At 35.5% G+C, this 25,840-nt stretch overlaps 1 protein-coding gene and 1 long non-coding RNA gene across 4 annotated transcripts in view; one reads left to right on the top strand and one right to left on the bottom strand.

The window, feature by feature from the left end:
* Nucleotides 1-6,097, top strand: part of LOC131108718 (uncharacterized) — a 40,536-nt gene extending 34,439 nt beyond the window's left edge. The window contains exons 3-4 of one of the 2 annotated variants that reach the window (XR_009120521.2): nt 5,648-5,800; nt 5,901-6,097. This is a non-coding gene — a long non-coding RNA (uncharacterized LOC131108718). Of the gene's footprint in view, nt 1-5,647 lie in introns of both variants that reach the window. The other variant, XR_009120517.2, reaches the window with a different exon arrangement.
* Nucleotides 1-25,840, bottom strand: part of cntnap2a (contactin associated protein 2a) — a 350,688-nt gene that overhangs the window by 128,205 nt on the left and 196,643 nt on the right. For both annotated transcript variants that reach the window (XM_058059946.2, XM_058059947.2), the window contains exons 10-12: nt 17,121-17,270; nt 5,574-5,736; nt 2,412-2,518 (exon numbers count right to left, since the gene is read on the bottom strand). In XM_058059946.2, coding sequence (XP_057915929.2) covers nt 2,412-2,518; nt 5,574-5,736; nt 17,121-17,270 — 420 coding nt within the window. The remainder of the gene's footprint in view (nt 1-2,411; nt 2,519-5,573; nt 5,737-17,120; nt 17,271-25,840) is intronic.

The following is a 25,840-nucleotide window of genomic DNA, read 5'->3' as shown; positions in this document are numbered from 1 at the left end:
TATGACAACATATTGACATGTTATGATGACACACACACACATACACACACACACACATGCATGGAGGATGCGGATGAGTGGAAGAGTTATTACAAGAGATGGTGGGTGAGGTCCTTGGAGTGAAACCTTTATGATTGAGGCAATGTTTTCCTCCTATATACGGCATATCTCTCTCTTATGACGGTTTAAATGTTATTTCTTTCTCTTCTTATTTGTTATCCTTGAATTCTCCCACTTGATTTCTTTCTTAACATCCCTTACACTCTGTTGCCGGGGAGCAATAAAACTTCAAGTTTGCCTTTAAATGATACACTGCAAAAACTAACTATAAGCAATCCCTCGTTTATCACAGCTAATTTTACAGGATTTTTTATTTAAAAAATTTAAATATTTTGTAGTTAGAAAAATCTGTTTACAACCTAAATGTGGTTTAATATTATTAGAGTCATCTAGACATAAAAATAACCAACCCTGACTATTAGCATGAGGAGAAACGCCCACCAATAATTGCCGCTCTTATGGTAGAGGGGTCATGGATTCCGTGCGCTGTTACAAAAATTTTACTTGACTTTTTCCAGTGAGGGTTCCAAATATGTAAATAAATAAGTAAATATGTAAATAAGTTTGTTCTTAAATAGTCTTCATACATTTTATTTTCATAAAATGACTTTATTTTGATGATATTTTGACTTTATGTTGTAACTTAATTATCCAACAATTACCACTTTGTGTTTTGTTTTGTTTTAAAACATAACTTTTAGAGTCATCTAGACATAAAAATAACACCCCTATAGTTACCTTTACATACATTATATAGTAAACATAAGAGATACACTACCTATCAAAAGTTTGGGATCACTTGCAAATTTCTTTGTTTTCCAAAAAAAAAAAAATCATGCATTTCTCAATTTTTTTTTTCCATTTCACAAACATTTTTATCTATTTCACAAACAATTAAAATGAATCAAATGATTTTCAAAAAACAATCTACATTTTTGCATAGAGGCCTATTTTCAACAACTGTTAGTCCTCTGCATCAATCTCCTGGTATGGGTGCTAATCCAAGTTCATTATTTTCTAAAGCTAATAGATTATTAGAAAACCCATCTAAAAATCAAAACTAAAATCTCTTACCATGCTGTTAACGACTCCCGTCAGAGAGCAGCACAAACTGTGTCTAACAAGGACATAAAAACGATGCACAACTGTGCAAGAAGACAAATATCTGAGAGTGTGTAGTTTAAAACAAGGTCATTACAAGGTCATTACACGTCATTAATAGTATCCGTCAATCACAAGTGTCAGTATCAACAGTGAAGCGGCGACTACAGGATGCTGGACTTCATAGCAGGACCGCCCAAAAAAAAAGCCATATCTCAGACTGGCCCCCAAAAAATGTCCAAGTGATCCCAAACCTTCGAGCGGTAGTGTATATACAGTAGTTCCTGTCATCAATGTAACATTACTGACACCTAGTGACCAGTGGAGAATACTACACATTACAATGAATGAGTTTTCTGAATGCCTTATATTAGTCTTTTAGAATTTGGAAATTTTTATGCTTGAAAAAAATAGTAATTTTGAAGAAAAATTTGCAACCCTAATTGAATATCATAAATTATTAGATAAATTTGAACCAATACTCTGTATGTGCTATAAAATGTTTAATTCAAAAGAAAAAAAAACAACAAAATTGTAATGGTAATGGTTTAATTTCATTTGAACATGCATCATATTACAATTGAATGCATCACATAATCAGTTCACAGTTCCACATGTCCAAAAGGAGTAGGAAGAAGCAAAGCTTATTAAATCCTACCCCTCCATCTGGTATTTTTACAATCAGTAACTGTTACATTTGTTCACTTCCTGCTTTCTTAATATAGTTTAATTAAAAAAATACTTTTAAAAATGTTTTTAAATGATTTTTTCAATTTTTAAAATGTTTTTCTTAATTTTAAAAAAAAAATTAAAAATGTTTTTTTTATTTTTTGTCACGTACCAAAGTACAAGGTGATACGACCATACAATGACATAATGGGTACCATAGTAACTGTCAATATAGTGACCCCTGAAATCATATTTCCCCTCTCTTGTAGAGAAATATTGGATGACATTTTTAGGTAATTGGTTATTTTTAGCCTTATGCATTATTTTAGCTGTTTGAAGTATTTGTTATTTTAGAAATAGTTAATATGTTCTCTGTAGGCGGCATTATGAATTATCCTTACTGGCCTTTTTTTGGTAGGAACTAGTCACCTTGGACTTAATGCAAAGCCACCAATAATTTACAGTATTAGTAAAAAAGTCAGAGTGACCCTAAACTTTGGACTTTTGGCTCATACTTTGACATAAATTAATTAATAATACATAACAGTAACTCTTGACCAAGCAAACGTAACCTTACTTACAAGTATGACAGGTGGCGCCGGTGTATCCTGTTCCATCGCAGGTGCAGCTGAAACCGTCCCACGTTTGTTTACAGCGACCGCCGTGTTCGCAATGATTCGGCATACATCTGCAGCAGAAAGGGGAATTTGCTGTTTTCAGACTATTTTCAAGTGTAAATATTGCAGCGGATGTAATAAAATACAATAAGAACAGTTATCACTCATTGCAGGTTGTTTGAAAAACTCCCATTTTCAGTGTAAGGGAGGCAAATGTGTGTGTGTGTGTGTGTGGAGAAAAACCCACAGCAAAAGCCCTCATTATGCTTCTCACCGCCCCGTGTGCTGTACCTGCAAAATGCTTTGCTTCGAAAAACATGACTTTCGACTTGTTACTACAGCAAGGAAAGATCCGACTGTGACTTTGCTTTGAATAAACAAGATAAAAATGACGTGTGCATGGCGCTGCATATAAAAGCTAAGTACAGCATATAAAAGCAAAGGTGTGCGATATAAAAACAAGATAGACCATGGGGATCACGGATGGAAACGTTGGCACCACTGTGGAAAATGATAGAAAAAAATAGTCTAGTGATGTGAATATTCTAAAAAAAATACTTTTAAATAAATAAAACAAAAAACTAATTGGTTGGGCCACCATTAGCAGCATCAACTGCAATCAAGGCTTTATGATAACTTGCAATGAGTCTCTTACAGCGCTGTGGAGGAATTTTAATCCAATAATTTTGCAGAATGTAAATATTAGTGACAACACAAAATGCAGTTTTTAATAAACGTTTTTATTATTGAGGTAATAATTGTGGCCGACTCATTTTTGCAGAATTGTTTTCATTCAGCCAAAATGGAAGCACCTTTTTAAGGTCTTGCAAATTAGCAAAAATTACAAATAGAATTTTTTTCCAATATTATTTAATATTAGATAAATTATTTAATATTATTTATTTGTCTAATATTATTTAATATAATTAAATATATATAAATATATTATAAATTATATATAATATATGAAATTATAAAATATATTAATATATTTGTCCTGAATATTATAGTTCCCCCCTAGAAAAGTCTAAAAAATACTTTTATTCCAGGTTCAGAATTTTCTACACACTGGTCAGCTTCTCCCTAAACAAGTCAGTGGTTTTCTTCCTTTCACTCACACATGGAATAGGATAGGACGTCTGTGTGGTTTACTAAATTGCACATTTTTTTTTTATTGATTTGGTATTTTGTTTCATTTTGTTTCATGTTTCCCTCCCAATAAAAAAGAAGTAGAGGATGTAAGGTGCAGAATACAAAAAGAAATGTGTGGGATAAGATAGAGAACATAAAAATAAAGTTTAATAAGATACAAAAACACAATACTGCCTCACATTTTAACATTCGGAGAGATCCTTATTATTATTATTTTTATTAATTGGAGCCCTACAGACATCTAAATAACACCCCTATAGTCACCTATAATAATAATAATAATAATAATAATAAATAATAAAACACAATACAGCGTCACACGTTAGCATTAGCATATAATAATTAACGGGGACATTTTACGACGTTAAGTCTGTGTACCAAAGCTGGTCAATGGTTGCCTTTAAACCGTCAAGCCTCCCGGCGTTGATGTGTACAACCCCAACACGGTGATTTAAGCTAAAGTACCCCAGCTTAAACCTGACCTCTTCAAGTGAGGACAAAATTGATGTGAATCAAGCGGCGGCGGTTAGTGTCGAACTGCTTGGCGATGCCGCCGCTGCTGACTTGCCTGTGCCTCGTTATCGACAAGCTTCGCTTGAAAACATCACTGGCGGGAAAAAAAAAAAAACACTGTGCTCATCAGCACAAGGTTAACTTCTAATTTCGAGCCCCTGTCTTGTTTCGCCCTTGCGGCGTGATTCTTCAGTTTCTTTATGTCGAACGCCGGCGAGACGATGTTCGGGCCGTTATTTACTTGCTGACACAAAATGTAACTCATGGAGGTAGAACCAGGTGGAATTGATCCGTTATTGACTTTCAGTGTAAATAAAAACAATTCAATATGTTCCCACTTTGGTGCGTCTAGTCTGTGACAATTAGACTCTTTTAATTGTGACAATTAGTACTTGAACGCATCATATGACCTGAGATTCTGTGCACAACTTTTGGATTCTGTATTGTGAAAAAAACCATGCAAGAAGGAGAAACGCCCACCAATAATTGCCGCTCTTATCATTTTGACATTTTCATATTTTATTGTGGTAAAAATGTTCTATTATATTCAACTATAACTATTTCATCCTTGTGTGTGAGAGTGAGTGACAGGAAGAAAAGCTCTGATTAAGACCTTGAATATAATCGGAACAGAACTTATTTGTAACCTGAGGAGCACCTAAAAAAATTTCAGGGGTTTGTTGCATCTTTCCAGGTTACGTGTGTGTGTGAGAGAGTGAGTGACAGGAAGAAAAGCTCTGATTAAGACCTTGAATAATCGGAACATAACTTATTTGCAACCTGAGGAGCACCTAAAAAATTTTTTCAGGGGTTTGTTGCATCTTTCCAGGTTACGTATGTGTGTGTGTGTGAGAGAGAGTGAGTGACAGGAAGAAAAGCTCTGATTAAGACCTTGAATATAATCGGAACAGAACTTATTTGTAACCTTACGAGCACCTAAAAAAAATTTTCAGGGGTTTGTTGCATCTTTCCAGGTTACGTGTGTGAATGAGTGAGTGACAGGAAGAAAAGCTCTGATTAAGACCTTGAATATAATCGGAGCAGAACTTATTTGCAACCTTAGGAGCACCTAAATTTTTTTTTCAGGGGTTTGTTGCATCTTTCCAGGTTACGTGTGTGTGTGAGAGAGTGAGTGACAGGAAGAAAAGCTCTGATTAAGACCTTGAATATAATCGGAACAGAACTTATTTGCAACCTTAGGAGCACCTAAATATTTTTTTCAGGGGTTTGTTGCATCTTTCCAGGTTACGTGTGTATGTGTGAGTGAGTGACAGGAAGAAAAGCTCTGATTAAGACCTTGAATATATATATATATATATATATATATATAATATTCATCATTATTAAGCTTTATATCCAATGTTCACCCAGTTGGGTATAATTCTATAAATAGAAATATTGGTATAAGAAGCAAAAACTGTATTCCATAGAAGCATAGAAACATTTTAAAGGTGGTCCTACCTATCAATGATGGCACACATGTCGAGGCTGACGTTCTCAAACGCTCCCACTGTTCCTCTCTCCACTGCATGCAGGTCGGCCGGTTGGTCATCCACCATGATTGCTTGCATGCAACCCTGGTAGTAGCGCTGCGAGGGCGGGAACAACGTCTGGAGGAAATAACCTGAAAGCAGAGCGTAGCCAACCAATGAAACCAAGGACATAACGGATGGAGAACATCCATAGACGTGAACATCATACTCAACATTATCCTTGACATCAGACTACAGATCAGTTTGTTTTCTATTTTTAAAGCCATGAACTTCTGTTTGTCGTTTTGTTTTCCAGAGTCCATAAGTCTCAATGGGAGTTCCCAATGGCCGCAATGCTCTAAATGCCATATTGGGTTTAATATCTAAGGTACCTTTATGAGATACAAGAGTCATTGGGTCATCCGGAGTGATAACTGGGTCGTGACTAACACAGGAACAAGGCCAGAACAACCTCTTCGTTGTGGGACTGTGGACCAACTCTACCCTCTGGTAGGATTTTTGAATGTTCATGGGAGTTTGCCCAACCAGTCTACATTTGTTTTGAGTGTGTTCCTTAAGGAACTTTGTGGGGAGTACTCTGGGACTGCTTAATTTGGGTGGTTTGTGCCCTGTACGACTGGTGCCAAGAGCTCGGTCTGCGTTTCCGTCAGTCTCTGCCAGGACTGACCTTTGTGATGGATTCTGTTCCTAACCTTTCTGGACAAAATCTCTGCTTTTTGTAGATGATGCGGTTCTGCTGGCTTCTCAAAGTCGTGATATTCAACTTTTACTGGATCAGATCGGAGCTGAGTGCGAAGTGGCTGGGATGCCAATCAGCACCACTAAGTCAGAGTCCATGGTTCTCGTCTGTATAAGGGTGGAGTGCCATCTCCGGATCGAGGAGTTCAAGCACCTTGGAGTCTTGTTCACAAGTGAGGGAAGACTTGAAGGTGAGTCTGAAGTCTGCAGTGACTGAATTGGTTTGTTGTGGTGAACAGGGAGCTGAACCGAAAGGCAAAGTTTTCAATTCACCGGTCAATCTATGTTCCTACCTTCAGTTGTGGTCCTGATTTTTATGTAGTGACCCTTAGGACAAGATCAGAGTGAAGTGTCCAAACTGACTGTCCACCAGTCGGGGGCTGGGCTGTCCCTGAGGGATAGGTTTGGGTTGTGACTGTAAGGACAAGATCGCGGGTACAAGCGGCCGGAATCAGTTTCCTCCACAGGAGGGCTGGGTAGTCCCTTAGAGATAGCTTTGAGTAGTTACCCAAAGAACAAGATCATGGCTACAATCAGTCAAAATTGGTTACCGCTGGGTCCTCCCTTGAAGACAGGGTTAGGTAGTGACCAAAAGCTCACGGGTACAAGTGCCTGGAACGAGTTTCCTCCACTTGAGGGCTGGGTAGTCCCTTAGAGATAGCTTTGGGTAGTTAGCCAAAGAACAAGATCATGGGTACAATTAGCCAAAATTGGTTACCGCTGGGTCCTTCCTTGAAGACAGGGTTAAGTAGTGACCAAAATATCGCGTGTACAAGTGCCTGGAACGAGTTTCCTCCACTTGAGGGCTGGGTAGTCCCTTAGAGAAGGCTTTGAGTAGTTGCCCAAAGAACAAGATCATGGGTACAATTAGCCAAAATTGGTTACCGCTGGGTCCTTCCTTGAAAACAGGGTTAGGTAGTGACCAAATGATCGCGGGTACAAGTGCCCAGAAAGAGTTTCCTCCACTGGAGGACTGGAGATCATGAGTAGCCAAAATTGGTGACAATAGGGCAAAAATTGAGGGTAAAAGGGGCACCTTGGAGTCTTATTCATAAGTGAGGGAAGACTGGAAGATAAGATCGCGGGTACAAGCGGCCGGAATGAGTTTCCTCCACTGGAGGACTGGGCACTCCCTTAGAGATAGCTTTGGATAGTTACCCCAAGAACAAGATCATGGGTGCAATTAGCCAAAATTGGTTACCGCTGGGTCCTCCCTTGAAGACAGGGTTAGGTAGTGACCAAACAACAAGCACCTGGAACGAGTTTTCTCCACTGGAGGCCTGGGCACTCCCTTAGAGATAACTTTGGGTAATGACCAAAAAACAAGATAATAAGTAGCCAAAATTGGTTACCGCTGGGTCCTCCCGCGAAGACAGGGTTAGGTAGTGACCAAAAGCCAAAAATCGAGGGTAAAAGGGGCCAAAATCAGTTTCCTTATTTTGGGGGGCTGGGCTCTCTCTTAGCGTTGGGGTTGAGTAGTGTCTAGGACCCTGGTTAGGGCATCTGGTTAAGATGCCCTGCTGGTGAGTGAGGTGTTCAGGGGTCCTGAACCAGTAGGACCTAGGACAAAATCTCTCTTGGCTGGGACCCCGTCAGGATGTGTTGGGACCAAAGCCTTTTTTCGTCTGACTTTCTCCAATTACCCTGCCTGTTTTTCGAATGTGAGAGGCCACTAGAAAACACAAACACAAACCAAGTCCCTACAAAAGATTCCAACCCTCGATCCCCTGAATGTAAGGCCACAACATGCTAACCAATTCAATCATTGCCCGGTCAAACGTGGAGCGCCCATGCTCAATGACATCTCCATCACCTCGATGTTATTAACTGTCACACGCTCTACATGCCAATCATTATCAAGGCTACGTTATGAAAAGAGCTTATTAAAGTCGGTATATATGAGAACAAATAATGGGACTGTCAAAATCACCAGTCTTTATCTACTCACTGGTTATTTTTATTCCGTTTGGCATAAATACAGAATCTAACACAAGTCTTTACGCTGGATATTGTGCAGGTGTATGTTTCTTTCTTATTCTAATTTCCATATCTTTTTTCAAAACTCGCCATCTGCTTCCACTCGCAGCTGTCTACCGTCTTGCCGAGGTCGTAGACAGACGTCGAGAAAAGGAGATGGATGAACTTTGAAAAACAGAAAGCACTACAGCTGTCTGGACGGGCACGCTTTGTGTCCTGCAGGTAACGTTCAACATTATATATTTTTATATACTGTATATTTAAAATGCAGCCTTGCTGAAGCAAGGCGTGGAATGATGTGACTGAATAGATAGATAAACGCTGCGAGAACATGAAAAGAAGGTAGGTGGGTTTGATTCTTTGCTCACAGCAAAAAATTCCAAAGTCCTACTGCATTGGTTGATACAACAAAAACAGTCGATTCACACCAAAAGAAGCATCATAAGTTCATTCTTTACACAAAATATGACCTGATGTTAGTTTGAAGAAACCAGATAACCCATCATGGATGTCCTATGGAGACAAACACTAGCCATAGATCACCACTGTGCGCTTGGAAACAACAACTAAAAGAAATGGGTCATAAGCTCCAGGGGATGTTGGACGACAGCACTTATCCCCTACAGGCTCGCCGCCATTCTATCAGGACCTTCATGTGGTGCCCATAGTAGCCGCTATGCTATACAACACACACACGGCTGTATAACACGTTTAGTGGAGACATAAAAGAGATAAGGGGAAATATTGCAGCAAGGGAAAAATAATAAATGTAAGGATGGTAAATGTTCTGATTCTATCGACTGGAGATGTTTTACATTGCAATTCAGATCAGATAACAGCAGTGGTAGGATGTATTAGAAATGGCAGGGAATTCATTTCCTTCTCATATTGTTATTTTTTCAGTCAGTGTGGTCATAATACACTTAAAAAAATAAAATAAAATTAGCTTTAATTGTAAAAAATTATTTAGAATTTTGTGATTGTTCTTTACAATTTTTTCCATAATTATTTTGCTTTTCAATGAAAATAAAATGCATAAAAAAGCCATGTTAGTGTCATAGATTTACAAAAGAAAATATTTTATTAATAATTAATACATTTTAATTTAATTCCACGTCACAATTATTTTTTTTACATTTACATAAATTTAAATTAATTCTTATTTTTAAAATAACATTATTTTCTTTTCATAATATTCTTGTAAAATTACAACTTTTTTCCCAGCAATTTTCTTTTACTTTCTGTGTTTATTGTAAATAATTTTTATTTGTTCATAATTTTAGTCTTACAACTTTTTTGAATTTATTTCTTTTTCAACATGACCCAAACAAAAAAGTCATGAAAAAATGAAGTAGCTTTATTCTCATTATTGTACAACTTTTTTTCTACTAATTTCACAACTTTTTTCTGGTAATATTATTATTTTTTTTGTTTTAAACGTGGCCTTAATATTTCTTCTGTATGTAAAAAGTCGTGCCATCCAGTTTCATAGGAGTACAAAGAAGAAAAAAAAACATTATTATTAATAATTAATTAATGTTGATTATTTTTGGATTTAATTCCATGTCACAATTATTTTTTTTTACATTTTATTGATTATTTAAATTTCAATTAATTATTATTTTTAAAATAACATTTTTTTCCTTTCATAATATTCTCATAAAATTGCAACTTTTTTCCCAGCAATTTTCTTTTACTTCCTGTGTTTATTGTACATATTTTTTTATATTTCTAACTTTATTCTTACAACTTTTTCCTTTTATTTTTTTTCAAAATGACCGAAACAAAAAAGTCATGAAAAAAAAATTCTAATTTTTTTTCTACTAATTTCACAACTTTATTCTGGTAATATTACTTTTTTTTTTGTTTTAAACGTGGCCTTAATATTTCTTCTGTATGTAAAAAGTCGTGCCATCCAGTTTCATAGGAGTACAAAGAAGAAAAAAAACATTATTATTAATAATTAATTAATGTTAATTATTTTTGGATTTAATTCCATGTCACAATTATTTTTTTTTACATTTTATTGATTATTTAAATTTCAAAAGCGGTAGAAAATGAATGAATGAATTAATTATTATTTTTAAAATAACATTATTTTTCCTTTCATAATATTCTCATAAAATTGCAACTTTTTTCCCAGCAATTTTCTTTTACTTTCTGTGTTTATTGTAAATAATTTTTTTTTACATGTTTATAACTTTATTCTTACAACTTTTTTCCTTTAATTTTTTTTCAACATGACCCAAACAAAAAAGTCATGAACAAAATGAAAATTAGCATTGTTTTTTCTAATTTACAGCTATATTACAGCTTTATTCTCATTATTATATAACTTTTTTTCTACTAATTTCACAACTTTTTTCTGGTAATATAACTTTTTTTTGGTTTTAAAACGTGGCCCTAATATTTCTTCTGTATGTAAAAAGTTGTGTCATCCAGTTTCAAAGGAGTACAAAGAATAAAAAACATTATTATTAATAATTAATCAATGTTAATTATTTTTGGATTTAATTCCATGTCATAATAATTTTTTTACATTGTATTGATTATTTAAATTTAAATGAATTATTATTTTTAAAATAACATTATTTTCCTTTCATAATATTCTCATAAAGTTTTTTTTATTACTTTCTGTGTTTATTGTAAATAATTTTTACATGTTCATAATTTTAGTCTTACAACTTTTTTCCTTTTAATTTTTTTCAACCTGACCCAAACAAAAAAGTCATGAAAAAAATAATATTATGAGATTTTTTTCTCATTCACAGCTATATTACAGTTTTATTCTCAATATTATATAACTTTTTTTCTACTAATTTCACAACTTTTTTCTGGTAATATAATTTTTTTTTGTTTTAAACGTGGCCTTAATATTTCTTCTGTATGTAAAAAGTTGTGTCATCCAGTTTCATAGGAATACAAAGAAAAAAAATATTTTAAAAGTACTTAAAACATATATATGTTAAAAAAATTGTTGACATTAAAAAAAATCCTCTAATTTAGCATTTATTTCATTTCAATAGTCAGATTTCGTAGAAATACAAGTAGAAAATGACTTTAAGCCACTTTTCAACAAAAGTACAAGAGACAAAAAAACTAATAATACCCTAATATATTATCACAAATTAATTCTCATAATTTTCCAAATGGTTCCCTTTCCCTTTAACACTCCTTTAGAAAAATATTCCTGTCAACAATCTGACTTGTCAAGGTGAAGGTTCTGTCAAATCAGTTTGAAAAGAATTAGCGGCTATGAAGCTATAAAGCATTTTTGCTGAAGTAGAGTTGAAACGATTAAGGGTGGAGGAAAAGGAGGGGATGTGACAGACGTCTGAAAACATAAATATAGACCGAATAAATTTTAAAAAAAAAAATCAGAAAAGGGGGCGCCAGATAGAGGATTATGTTGCCTGATGGGAAATTTGCATAATGACAGCTGTAAGTCAGAGGATGTTCTTCCGATTTGGAGTCATGAAAAGGCCACCATGAACGACAAACACACACAACGTCATTACATTGAATTTAGCTTATACATAAGCTAAAAACTTAAAAACTAAGTCAACTATTTATTAATTGGTGAGAAAGATGAGACAGGAAAACTTTTACATACACCCGCAAACGTAATAACTGCCCATAAACCTAATAAACCACAAACGTAATACAAATCTGCATCTTTGAATGTAAATAAAATGCAAATAAATTTCCCACAAACGTAATAAAATTAGCCCACTGCAAACGTAATACTGAATTTATTACATTTTTAAATTATTACATTTTGTTTGTGGGCGTACATGTGATTTTGTGTGTATATGGGGAAGAAATAATAAAATATAATAATAATAGTAATAATAATTTAATTAAAACAATTTCAATTATCACAATTATGTTATCTTTTTAAATTAAAAATAAATAATATATATAATGATATATTATTTATAATTATTAATAATATAATAATTTATAATAATATAATTTATATAAATATAATATATAAATATAATATAGATAAATAAATAATAATATATAAATAAAGATAATTAATAAAGATTCCTTTAATTTATTCAAATGATACTCTTTGAATAATATTTTTTTCCACAAAAAAAAATTAAAAAAATCTTGTTAAAATCCTCAAAATGACGTTTACACCTTCTCCCTCATTAAAAGAAGAAATAACAAACAACAACAACCACAAAGATCATTATTTTGTCTCATATTACATTTGTGGGAAGTTATTACCTTTACAGTTTTTCACTTTCCCACATATGTAATAATTTCCTGCACATGTAATAGTTATTACATTTATTATAGGAAATTCAGTATTATGTTTGCAGTAGCCAAATTTTATTACGTTTGTGGGAAATTTGTATTAAGTTTGTGGTTTATTACGTTTGTGAGCAGTTATTACATTTGCAGGTGTAACCCCCCCCCCCCCCCTCAAATTAGGAGTGATGCACTCTTTACAGCATTGTGTCTATGAGTTTGCGTCAATGAGAGAAATTCAATTTGCTAATATCTTGTGCCTGGTACTTACTAATTTCCCTAAGCGGCGTGTGACGAGTGAGAAAACTACGCCCCGGAAAATAAGCTTTGGGCTCAGGAGTGTCTCTGAAAGAACTTGTTCTTGTGTGAAAAGGAAAAAAAAAGACAAAAGAAGAAGTGGCGGGCAAGTTGGTCTAAAATCTGGATTTAAAAAAAACATAAAAATCGATAGAAAACAATGAAAATTGGAGTAAAAGTGTAGAAAACAGGAAAGTAGATAAAAATACAGTAGATCCATAAAATATAAACATTTTTTGCCGGACCTGATGTGCTCGCCAAATTTGGTGAGTTTCCGGGCATGTTTAGGCCCTCAAAATGGCGATCATTTTGTCTGAAAAATAATAATAATAATAATAAACATTACGATTACAATAGGGCTTTTGCACTGGTCAGTGCTCGAGCCCTAAATACAGTAGATTATGATTAAATGTATATCTGCTGTAACTTTCTTCCGCATTGTCCGATTGGCCTGAATTTTTTTTATGGTGGGTTGGGTCAACCTCTGGTCTGTGACTGTGTGTGTGTACACAGACACATAAAATGTATATCTGCTGTAAGCACCTTCAGCACGGTCCGATCGTTCTGAAATTTTTTATGACGGTAAGCTGTGAATTCATTGAGGCGCTGCGATGATGTCAGCCTCCCTCCGTGCTTCTCTGGCTAGGTTTGATGGACATCCATCCCTTGTTTATTTATTAGGTAAATCTTTTGAGTGTTAGGTTGCTGTGTGATGATGTTTAGTGTCAGATGACACCGTGAGTTAATATACTAATATACACAATATACATAATATACAATTTCTATTGAATCTATGAACAAAAGCATTGATTAATTATGTGTAATCATTTTTGTAATCATTATAAGTGTCATATCTCCCTTACGCCTTATCCGATCGCACCGTATTTTTTTCATGACGGTCCGTGTGCCCATCCGCTCTTGCACGTACCCCCGAGCGGCACCGGGGTGCTCAAACCCGCTCATCATTGCTTGCAGTTTTAATTATAGCTTGATTCAGATACCCAAAGGATAGAGTATACGTATATCGGATCAACACTTGAACTCCGTAACCAAAGATGAGTAACGATGAAAGCATCATGCTAACATTGTTCAGTCAAGATCAGAACAGTTCTGCAAGCAAGCAAGAAAAGGATAATGCTAAAAGGAAACGACATGTGCAATAGCATCGCATCATCCCACCGGGACGCCCAAATTTTGACCTCAGATTGCGTTCCATTATTTTGCAATAAGAGGATATCATTACTGACATCTGGACAACATCACTCTAAGCTCTGGAGACATAGAAGCATCAGACTTAAACCTGGATATTCCAGTCAGGCTATCATCATATTAAATAAAACCAAATATCCCGCAGGCGACACCCGGCTCGCCTGGTGCAGAGAAGCAAAAGGTGCAAGAGCGGTGGACATTTTTATTTTTTTTTTTTTCCAAAAGCAGCAGGAGAACGATGATACTCCAGCTGTAGATTTCTCACGTCTACAAACTCCACTCCAGCCCGGAGCAATCAAACTATCTTCACAGGGGAGCATCTGTCGCAGCGGGTGGAATAGTCAAAGGGAATAACCACATTTCTGTACTGCTACCCTACATAAGTAATCATCGCAAGTAGTACTATTTGGTACTAATACTACGATGGTAAGATGGTAAAAACTGTAGGATGGGTGAACTAGGGAACTTGGGATTCTCTGATCAGGGTTTGAGATTGCGGATTATGATACGGACTGTTTTATCGTCTACAAAACAAAATTTGTACAAAAAATAAATTATTTAATAAAAAAATATAGTAAAAATGTATTTTTATATACAAATAAAATATTTAAAACATTATTTAATAAACACATTATTTAATAAAATTATGAAATAATTTTTTATCAAACTGCATTTCTCCTGATTAATTACCAGCTGTTTTTTTTAAAGATTGTTGGCAGAAAATTATGGCAAAAAATATTCAAATTTTTCCGCGGGGGGAGGGGGGGCATCTTTTAATTCACTTAGCTTTGAATTATCTCGAGTGACTCGATTGATTGTTATTGTGCAAGGTGGTGGTTATTTAATTAATTATTTAATAAATGAATATTAAAAAATATTTAATAAATAAATTGTTTAAAAATATATATAAATAAAATATTTAATACATTATTTAATAAAATTATTAAATAAATTATTTTTTTTCATCAAACTGTATTTCTTCGGATTAATTACCAACTTTTTTTTTTAAAAAAAGATTTTTTGCAAAATAGTATGGCAAAAAATATTCAATTTTTTCCACCTATAATTCAGCGTGCGGGGGGCAAAAATTGGGCTATGACTACTCTTTGAATTCACTTAGCTTTGAATTATCTTGAGTGACTCAATTGTTATTGTGCAAGGTGGTGGTTATCATTAATGTCCCTATTGTCTACAAAACAAAATTATTTAAAAATGCATTATTTAATAAAAAAAAGTTATTTCAATTTTTTTTTTATAAAATAAAATATTTAATACATTGTTTAATAAATACATTATTTAATTAAATCATTAAATAAATTATTTTTTGCATCAAACTGCATTTCTTCGGATTAATTACCAGCTGTTTTTTTTAAAAAAAGTTGTTAAAAAAATATTCAAATTTTTCCACCTATAATTCGACAGGGGGGGGGGCAAAAATTGGGCTATGACTACTCTTTGAATTCACTTAGCTTTGAATTATCTTGAGTGACTCGATTGATTGTTATTGTGCAAGGTGGTGGTTATCATTAATGTCCCTATTGTCTGCAAAACAAAATAAAAATAAAATATTTATAAAAAATTATTTTAGAAAAATATAAAAAAATATTTAATAAATAAACAATATTGAAAAAATAAAAAATATTGAATACATTATTTAATAAATACATTATTGATTAAAATTATTAAATGAATTGTTTTTTTCATCAAACTGCATTTCTTCTGAATAATTACCAGCTGTTTTTTCAAAAAAAAAAGTTGTTGGCAGAAAATTATGGCAAAAAATATTCAAATTTTTCCACCTATAATTAGACCTGCAGCAATAATTAACATATCCCCACAAATGACCTTCTGTATCCACTGTTGTTCTGCTTTATTACCATGCTGAGAATTGTTACAAAAAGGTAAAACAGCCAAAATATAGCTTCCCTCTTCTAAAAAGTGAGGTTGGAGTGGTGTTTAAGGGTTTTCAGACAGGCTTTAAGTGCTCACCTTAGATAGACTCGTCTCCCTGAGTTAGAGGGAGCAACAAAAAAAGCTCAAGGCTAAAGATCATTTGAACATCGACGACATTCTGCTGTTTCTACGGCAATATCAATTAGGGCTCCCCGTGTACATTGGGATGTTTACGATACAAAATAACGGAATTCATTGATGAATTATTCAGTGATAAATTATCTGCTGACCTTCTGCACATTTCACTTTGCAGTTTTTACGTCATACTGTTGGTAGTACAAAGGCACCTGGCATCATTAACTCGGCGTCTTCGAAATCCAGACTGCTGAGTGTATTTACGCTTACTCATAGGAGGTATATATATATATATATATATATATATATATAATATATCACAGTATAACATAATAGCCTGACATAAACGACACTTAATTCATCACACAGTAACTTTATCGAAAGCTATACAAACAAATATATAAAAATGGACCAATATGAGTTGGTGAAAATGGTGAAAACAACTTTTAAAAAGTTTTCCCATAACGCCTTGCATCTGAGCTACGCATTCATCGAGGGGCTGCGATGATGTCAGCCTCCCTCTGTGCTTCTCTGGCTAGGTTTGATGGACAGAAGCAGCAATTCAGTGCCATCCATTCAATTTTTTCCCTTGTATATTTATTAAGTAAACGTTTTGAGTGTTAGGTTGCTGTGTGATGAGTTTAGTGTCAGATGACACTGTGAGTCTGTTATATTGAGTAATAACTTCCTGTAATTTCCAATGGCTGGACAAGCTCCACAAAGATTCACCCGTAAGTCAGATTCTCACACAATGTGCTCTATAGAATCTGTACTATAACTTTAAGGTATGTAGTTGAAATTTGGTACAGCCATTTAGGGGACCAACAAGGACACATTTGTGAAATTTGAGTAGGATCGGTTGAAAAACATGGCCTCCATGTCCAATGCTTATAATACTTTGATGATATCTTTATTACATCTATGCTTCCATGTCCTCCAAAGCCTTTCGAGCATAACCGATCAGGGGTGCCACCATAAGTGGCTTGAAAGCAAAGTTCCTTACCTCCAAGGTGGTAGGTTCCTCCAGTGGTGATGGACAGCGGCGAGGTGGAACGCACCGCGGAAGCCTCTTCACCATCAATCGTCAACATGGCAAAGTTCTCCTTGGCTACCAAACGCACTGCGTGCCATTGGCCATCATTAAGGCCTGAACCTGTGGGGAACAAAACACAGGATGTAATGGTAATGGTTTAATTTCATTTGAACATGCATCAGATTACAATTGAATGCATCGCATAATCAGTTCACAGTTCCACATGTCCGAAAGGAGTAGGAAGAAGCAAAGTTTATTAAATCCTACCCCTCCACCTGGGACTTTTACAATCAGTAATTGTTACGTTTGTTCACTTCCTGCCTTGCAAATATTTTTAATTTTTTAATTTTTTAATTTTTTAATTTTTTAATTTTTTAATTTTTTAATTTTTTAATTTTTTAATTTTTTAATTTTTTAATTTTTTAATTTAATTTGTAAATGAAACCGATTTTTTTTACTAACAAGCCTTTTTTATAATTCCAAATATAATCCTGTGTCTTAACACCATTAACTCACAAAGGCCCTGAAAGCCTACAGAGTAGTCGGGGTGCACTTGTACTGTCAGCACTTCCAAACTTGCAGAATTTGTGTTGTCGGCATATATCACTGCAGTGTGTGTGTGTGTGTGTTTTCACCATTTTCACCAACTCATATTGGTCCATTTTTATATATTTGTTTATATACCTTTTGATTAAGTTACTGTGTGATGAATTAAGTGTCTTTTTTTCAGGCTATTATGTTATACTGTGATATATTATTACCTCCTATGAGTAAGAAAAAATACACTCAGCAGTCTGAATTTTTTTTTAAATTTTTTTTAATTTTTCTAATTTAATTTGTAGCCTGAAGCCTGAACTCTGAAGCCTTCAGAGTAGTCGGGGTGCACTTGTACTGTCAGCGCGTCCAAGCTTGTAGAATTTGTGTTGTCGGCATATATCACTGCAGTGTGTGTGTGTGTTTTCACCATTTTCACCAACTCATATTGGTCCATTTTTATATATTTGTATACCTTTTGATTAAGTTACTGTGTGATGAATTAAGTGTCCTTTTTTCAGGCTATTATTATGTTATACTGTGATATATTATGACCTCCTATGAGTAAGAGTAAATACACTCAGTCTGAATTTTAAAATAAAAAAAAAAAATTTAAATTTTCCATTTTAATTTGTAGCCTGAAGCCTGAACTCTGAAGCCTTCAGAGTAGTCGGGGTGCACTTGTTCTGTCAGCACTTCCAAGCTTGTAGAATTTGTGTTGTCGGCATACGTATGTCACCACAATGTGTGTGTGTGTGTTTCCCGCACCCTCACCCTCCTCGTCTACCTTCCTTGTAGATGTGCTCCATTAAATATGAGCGATGTTTTGGAAAGGGACATTACTGGTGGAGCCGAGAAAGAGAGAGAGAGAAGCCAGCTCTGTCTCATCACCTTCCCCTCGATACATCACCTCTTACTGACACCAATCTCCACGCATCCTTCCATGCATGCGCCCCCTCAGCCTCCTTCTTGTCTCTCTCGCTTGTCCCTGATTCTTGATCCCGTCTCTCTATCTTTATTTCCTTCTCCCTTGTCCTCCTCTTCCTCCTCGTTACGGGCACTCTCCTCTGGCGTCTGTCTTTTAAATTTGACTCGCCTCATCGCTGCACCGGTTGCGATATATTTTGAAAGCGTGCGTACAGCGTCACTGTAACAAAGTTCAAGGTGCGGCCACGTGCAAAACACAATACATGTGTCATTCTGCTGCTTCGAGGCTGCAACTGTGGCTTTCGTGTCAGCAGGGGGTCTGCACTAATTAAATACGTTTTGCTAGGGGGGGGTGGGACACACACACATAAACACGCACACATACACCGTTTATGTGTATGAGACTTTGAGGCGAGTGTTATCTCGGCATGACCAAACAATCTTGGAGCCAAGATGGCTACCAGCTGAGGGGTGTGACTGCTGTGACCTTGTGCAATCATGCAACACACACCACAGCGGGAACGCAATTACCGTATTGACCTGAATATGAGACTAAATTATTTTATTTTTAGCAGCATTCTTTTAATATTTCATCTATTGCTAATCTTTGATCCGGGTATCTAGGTATATGTGGGTGTGACTGGAAGAAAAGCTCTGATTTGAAGAGTCGTTTGTATAAATCTTATTTGAACTGATATTCTGTAAGGAAATTCAGGTGCATATGAAAATTTTATTACCTCATATTTATGAATTACCGATATCGACCCACAGATTTTTATGTTACTAATAAATCCGGAAAACACATGTATAAGAATTTGTACAGAAAAGCCTGGTGGAAATACTACAAAATATCCCACAAATTTATACTCCCCAAAAATTGTCGGACATGTACTAAAAAGACGATAACAACTAAATTTGTCGTGACTTTAAATGTTTTTCGAGTTACTGGACAACTCCATGATTTAGCGGATAGATCCGGCTAAATGGTTAATTGACCTTGAGGTAAAAATTTTACAATGTGTACATCTGGTAATTTTAAATTAGTCATTACTTTAATTGTTTTTCGAGTTACTGGACTACTCCGTGATTTAGCGGATAGATCCGGCTAAACGTCTAATTGACCTTGAGACAAAAATGTTACAATGTGTACATCTGGTAATGTTAAATTTGTCGTTACTTTAATTGTTTTTCGAGTTACTGGACTCGAAAAATCCGTGATGTAGCGGATAGATCCGGCTAAACAGCTAATTGACCTTGAGACAAAAATGTTAAATATGTACATCTGGTAATGTTAAATTTGTCGTTACTTTGATTGTTTTTCGAGTTACTGGACTCGAAAAATCCGTGATGTAGCGGATAGATCCGGCTAAACGGCTAATTGACCTTGAGACAAAATTGTTACAATGTGTACATCTGGTAATGTTAAATTAGTCATTACTTTAATTGTTTTTCGAGTTACTGGACTACTCCGTGGTTTAGCGGATAGATCCGGCTAAACGGCGAATTGACCATGAGACAAAAATGTTACAATGTGTACATCTGGTAATGTTAAATTAGTCATTACTTTAATTGTTTTTCGAGTTACTGGACTACTCCGTGATTTAGCGGATAGATCCGGCTAAACGGCTAATTGACCTTGAGACAAAAATGTTACAATGTGTACATCTAGTAATGTTAAATTTGTCGTTACTTTGATTGTTTTTCGAGTTACTGGACTCGAAAAATCTGTGATGTAGCGGATAGATCCGGCTAAACGGCGAATTGACCATGAGACAAAAATGTTACAATGTGTACATCTGGTAATGTTAAATTAGTCATTACTTTAATTGTTTTTCGAGTTACTGGACTACTCTGTGATGTAGCGGATAGATTCGGCTAAACGGCTAATTGACCTTGAGACAAAAATGTTACAATGTGTACACCTAGTAATGTTAAATTTGTCGTTACTTTGATTGTTTTTTGAGTTACTGGACTCAAAAAATCCGTGATGTAGCGGATAGATCCGGCTAAACGGCTAATTGACCTTGAGACAAAAATGTTACAATGTGTACATCTGGTAATGTTAAATTTGTCGTTACTTTAATTGTTTTTCGAGTTACTGGACTACTCCGTGATTTAGCGGATAGATCCGGCTAAACGGCTAATTGACCTTGAGACAAAAATGTTACAATGTGTACATCTGGTAATGTTAAATTTGTCGTTACTTTGATTGTTTTTCGAGTTACTGGACTACTCTGTGATGTAGCGGATAGATTCGGCTAAATGGCTAATTGACCTTGAGACAAAAATGTTACAATGTGTACATCTGGTAATGTTAAATTTGTCGTTACTTTGATTGTTTTTCGAGTTACTGGACTCGAAAAATCCGTGATGTAGCGGATAGATCCGGCTAAACGGCTAATTGACCTTGAGGCAAAAATGTTACAATGTGTACATCTGGTAATGTTAAATTAGTCATTACTTTAATTGTTTTTCGAGTTACTGGACTACTCCATAAAGTAGCGGATAGATCCAGGGATGGCAATGAATGACTTTTCGAGTCGTATTATACCAACTGGTTGGCACTTTTTGAAGAATGTTACAATGTTTACATCTGGTAATGTTAAATTAGTCATTACTTTAATTGTTTTTCGAGTTACTGGACTACTCTGTGATGTAGCGGAAAGATCCAGGGATGGCGATGAATGACGTTTCTGGCCATATTTTGCAACTGGTTGGCACTGTTTGAAGAATGTTACAATGTGTACATTTGGTAATGTTAAATTAGTCATTACTTTAATTGTTTTTCGAGTTACTGGACTACTCCGTAAAGTAGCGGATAGATCCAGGGACGGCGATGAATGACTTTTCTGGCTGTATTATACCAACTGGTTGGCACTGTTTGAAGAATGTTACAATGTTTACATCTGGTAATGTTAAATCAGTCATTACTTTAATTGTTTTTCGAGTTACTGGACTAAGCCGTGATGTAGCGGATAGATCCAGGGATGGCGATGAATGACTTTTCGGGCCGTATTATACCAACTGGTTGGCACTTTTTGAAGAATGTTACAATGTTTACATCTGGTAATGTTAAATTTGTTGTTACTTGAAATGTTTTTCGAGTTACCGGACTACTCCATGATTTATCGGATAGATCCAGCTAAACGGCCATTTTCCGGTGTTGGAAAAATAACCCTATCCGATGTCCAAACCGTGTATTTTTACCTGAACTGGAGAACCCATACACTAACAAGTAATAACAAGATGACGTTTTCCTTTGAATGACAAGTAAAAAAAAAAAATGTCACTTCAGGTCATAAGTGACCTTGATGTGTTACCCCGCCCTTCCCCCCCCCCTCCCCGCATATTGGTGTGATGTGATGACTATCGGGCTTGCTTCGTCGCGTCCCTTTCGGCAACCTCTTGAATGTAATGGAAAATAGATAGTGTGTCACCTCGTGTCCCCTCATCTGTTCTACATCACCTGCAATAGCTTTGAATGATGAGCTTATCAGTGATGGCTGCATGAGTTCACTGCAGCATGCACTCATGAATATGTCTCTCTCCGTGTCAACACAAAGGCTCAAATCATTACCACGCTAGCTGCCTGCCGCTGATAAAAAAAAGTAATGTTAAAGGGGAGGAGGAGAACTGTGCAGATGTAATAAGACTATTTTTTGAGCTATTACCAGTTCACAGGGCAATAACTAGGGTTGTGTATTGTTTATATATTATCTAATACCAAATAAAAGGAAACTTTTTGTTAGAAAACAATGCATTTTTATTTTTTATCTACATATTCTTATAACTGAGTAATAAATTATCTTTACTAATGTTATTACACAAGATCACACTGAATTGCTATGACTATTTTTTGAGCTATTACCAGTTCACAGGGCAATAACTAGGTTTGTGTATTGTTTATATATTATCTAATACCAAATAAAAGGAAAACTTTTGTTAGAAAACAATGCATTTTTATTTTTTTAATTGTATATATTCTTATAACAGTAATAAATTATCTTTACTCATATTATTACACAAGATCACACTAATTTGCTATGACTATTTTTTGAGCTATTACCAGTTCACAGGGCAATAACTAGGATTGTGTATTGTTTATATATTATCTAATACCAAATAAAAGGAAAACTTTTGTTAGAAAACAATGCATTTTTATTTTTTTAATTCTATATATTCTTATAACAGTAATAAATTATCTTTACTCATATTATTACACAAGATTACACTGATTTGCTATGACTATTTTTTTTAGCTATTACCAGTTCACAGGGCAATAACTAGGGTTTGTGTATTGTTTATATATTATCTAATACCAAATAAAAGGAAATATTTTGTTAGAAAACAATGCATTTTTATTTTTTTAATTGTATATATTCTTATAACTGAGTAATAAATTATATTTACTAATGTTACAACACAATATCACACTGATTTGCTATGATAAAATTAAGTCCTCCACATGCTTATCACCTGATTCAAAAAGTCTTAAGTATCTAGGCATGTGAGTCTGCCCTTTATCATTTCTTTACCGCCCCTTTTTGCATATGTTGCCTTCTATATTACCGATAATTTTTGTATAAATAGTTACACATTCTCTCTAGAAGCCGTATGTTTACATTGAATTGACTTTTTTTATTCAGTTGTGGAGTAGTATTTGGCTTTATTTGATGTTTTATTGTTGGACCGGAGCAAGAGGGGATAGAAAAGAAGAAAAAAGAAAACATATGAGACCCCCAAAAAGAGACAAGAATAGCAACAACGACAATTGCAATGACAATAACAGAAGAACAGAAACAAGTATTAATAAAAATATTAACCATGATAATAAACAGAAGAACACACAATTACAATAACTATAATCTCATTGCTGATATTATCATGACTAGTATAAGTTGGTGAGTTTTGCGAGGAAGTACTTATGTACTGTGAGTGTTTATATGTATATGTGTGTACAGGTAAGTGTGTATGCGAGTGTGTATTTATACATTTCAAGTGTGTTTTTTGCAGTAAACAATGCGTGCATTCACAGGGTCGTTTTCCATTCATTGTTAGTGACATAGGATGAGTGGTTAGGCTTCACAGCGAGGAGACCCGAGTTCGATTCCACCCTCGGTCATCTCTCTTTGCACGTTCTCCCCGTGCATGCGTGGGTTTTCTCCAGGGACAAAACATGCTAGGTTAAATGCCGACTCCAAATTGTCCATAGGTATGAATGTGAGTGTGAATGGTTGTTTGTCTATATGTGCCCTGTGATTGGCTGGCCACCAGTCCCGCCTCTCGCCTGAAGACAGCTGGGATAGGCTCCAGCACCCCTTGCAACCCTTGTAAGGATAAGCGATAGAAAATGAATGAATGAATGTTAGTGGCATAGGCTGCACGGCGAATAAGTGGTTAGCACACCAGCCTCACAGCTCGGAAACCAGAGTTTGATTCCAACCTCGGCCATCTCTGTTTTATCCGTGCATGCGTGGGTTTTCTCCGGGGAAAAACATGCCAGGTTAATTAGCGACTCCAAATTGTCCATAGGTATGAATGTGAGTGTGAATGGTTGTTTGTCTATATGTGCCCTGTGATTGGCTGGCCACCAGTCCCGCCTCTCGCCTGAAGACAGCTGGGATAGGCTCCAGCACCCCTTGCGACCCTTGTAAGGATAAGCGATAGAAAATGAATTAATGAATATTAGTGGCATAGGCTGCACGCAGGCCTCACAGCTAGGAGACCAGAGTTCGATTCCAACCTCGGCCATCTCTGTTTTCTCCGTGCATGCATGGGTTTTCTCCGGGGACAAAACATGCTAGGTTAATTAGCGACTCTAAATTGTCCATAGGTATGAATGTGAGTGTGAATGGTTGTTTGTCTATATGTGCCCTGTGATTGGCTGGCCACCAGTCCCGCCTCTCGCCTGAAGACAGCTGGGATAGGCTCCAGCACCTTTTGTGACATTTAGAACTGAAGTTCTAAAATTGCGGTCAATTTTCAACAAGCGCCGATAGCACAAGTTCCTGAGTTAATAAGTAAAACGGGAGAGGAAATGGGAATGGGAAAATTAGAGCAGAGTTCCCGATGGAATCCCAGCCAAGTACCATCTATTAATGCACACTCACATTCTCCTACTATCCCCCACTCTACCCCACCCCTTCCTGTCATCACTTCACTCTAGGAAGGAGAGAAGAAAGCGCCTTTCCACAGGTCGCAAACACCCTCGGGGTGGGGGCGCTTACTCCCACATACAGAAGAGCACATATCACACAGTCGCATTTTGATCATGTTGTGCATAAGGAAATTGCTTTATGTATGTTTCCTAGCCAAGGAGAGCCAGATTTATATTCTATCTGGGCTCAGCCTCCAGTGACAAATAACTTTAATGAGCTGGGACCCACCGCAGTGAGAGTGAGGTTATGAAGAAATTACTGATTGGATCTGATCAGAAATGGTGAGCTTTTTTATTTGCCGCCTTCCCTCCTTTCATGCACTCCTCATTTTCTTTTACAACCCCCTTCTACCCGTCCCTGTGGGTTTGGCTTAAAATACCATTCAGAAATTACAAGCAGGTTCGCTGGAGGATCCTTGATGAAGTCAGTCTTGAAAGGATCGGTTCATAAAAAAAAGCATCTATAAAGTACAATTAAAGCTCCCAGATTGTACTATTTTGCGTAATTCCCTATTTGTAAATTGAATATTTTTGTAGATAAAGCATAGAAAAACTAAATTTTAACATTATTAGAGCCCTTTCAACATGAAACAACACCCCTATAGCCACTATGGTTGTCACGGCTGCAACAGTAAACCATGTTGGGGATTATTGTGCAAAAATTCAAACCTGCAATAAAAGCCTGTTGTTGTGGCGATCAAGTCTAGTGCTTTTGTGTTTCAAAGAACATATCGTAACATTAGTTAATGTCTTATACTGCATTTGTGTTTAAATTCAAGCAATTTTTGGCTAATAATAGGCCATATTTATATTATAATAGGCCATATTTATATGGCCTATTGTTGCCATATTTTATAGTTTTGTAGATGGAGCATAGAAAAACTACATTTTAACATTTTTAGAGCCCTTTCAACATGAAACAACACCCCTATAGCCACTACGGTTGTCACGGCTGCAACAGTAAACCATGTTAGGGATTATTGTGCAAAAATTCAAACCTGCAATAAAAGCCTGTTGTTTTGGCGATCAAGTCTAGCACTTTTGTGTTTCAAAGAACATGTCATAACATTAG

Source organism: Doryrhamphus excisus, linkage group LG5, assembly GCF_037039965.1.
Source record: "Doryrhamphus excisus strain RoL-2023G ecotype Guam linkage group LG5, RoL_Dexc_Guam_v1.1, whole genome shotgun sequence".
NCBI classification, from domain to species: domain Eukaryota; kingdom Metazoa; phylum Chordata; class Actinopteri; order Syngnathiformes; family Syngnathidae; genus Doryrhamphus; species Doryrhamphus excisus.
This window is presented reverse-complemented; position numbering and strand designations above follow the sequence as displayed.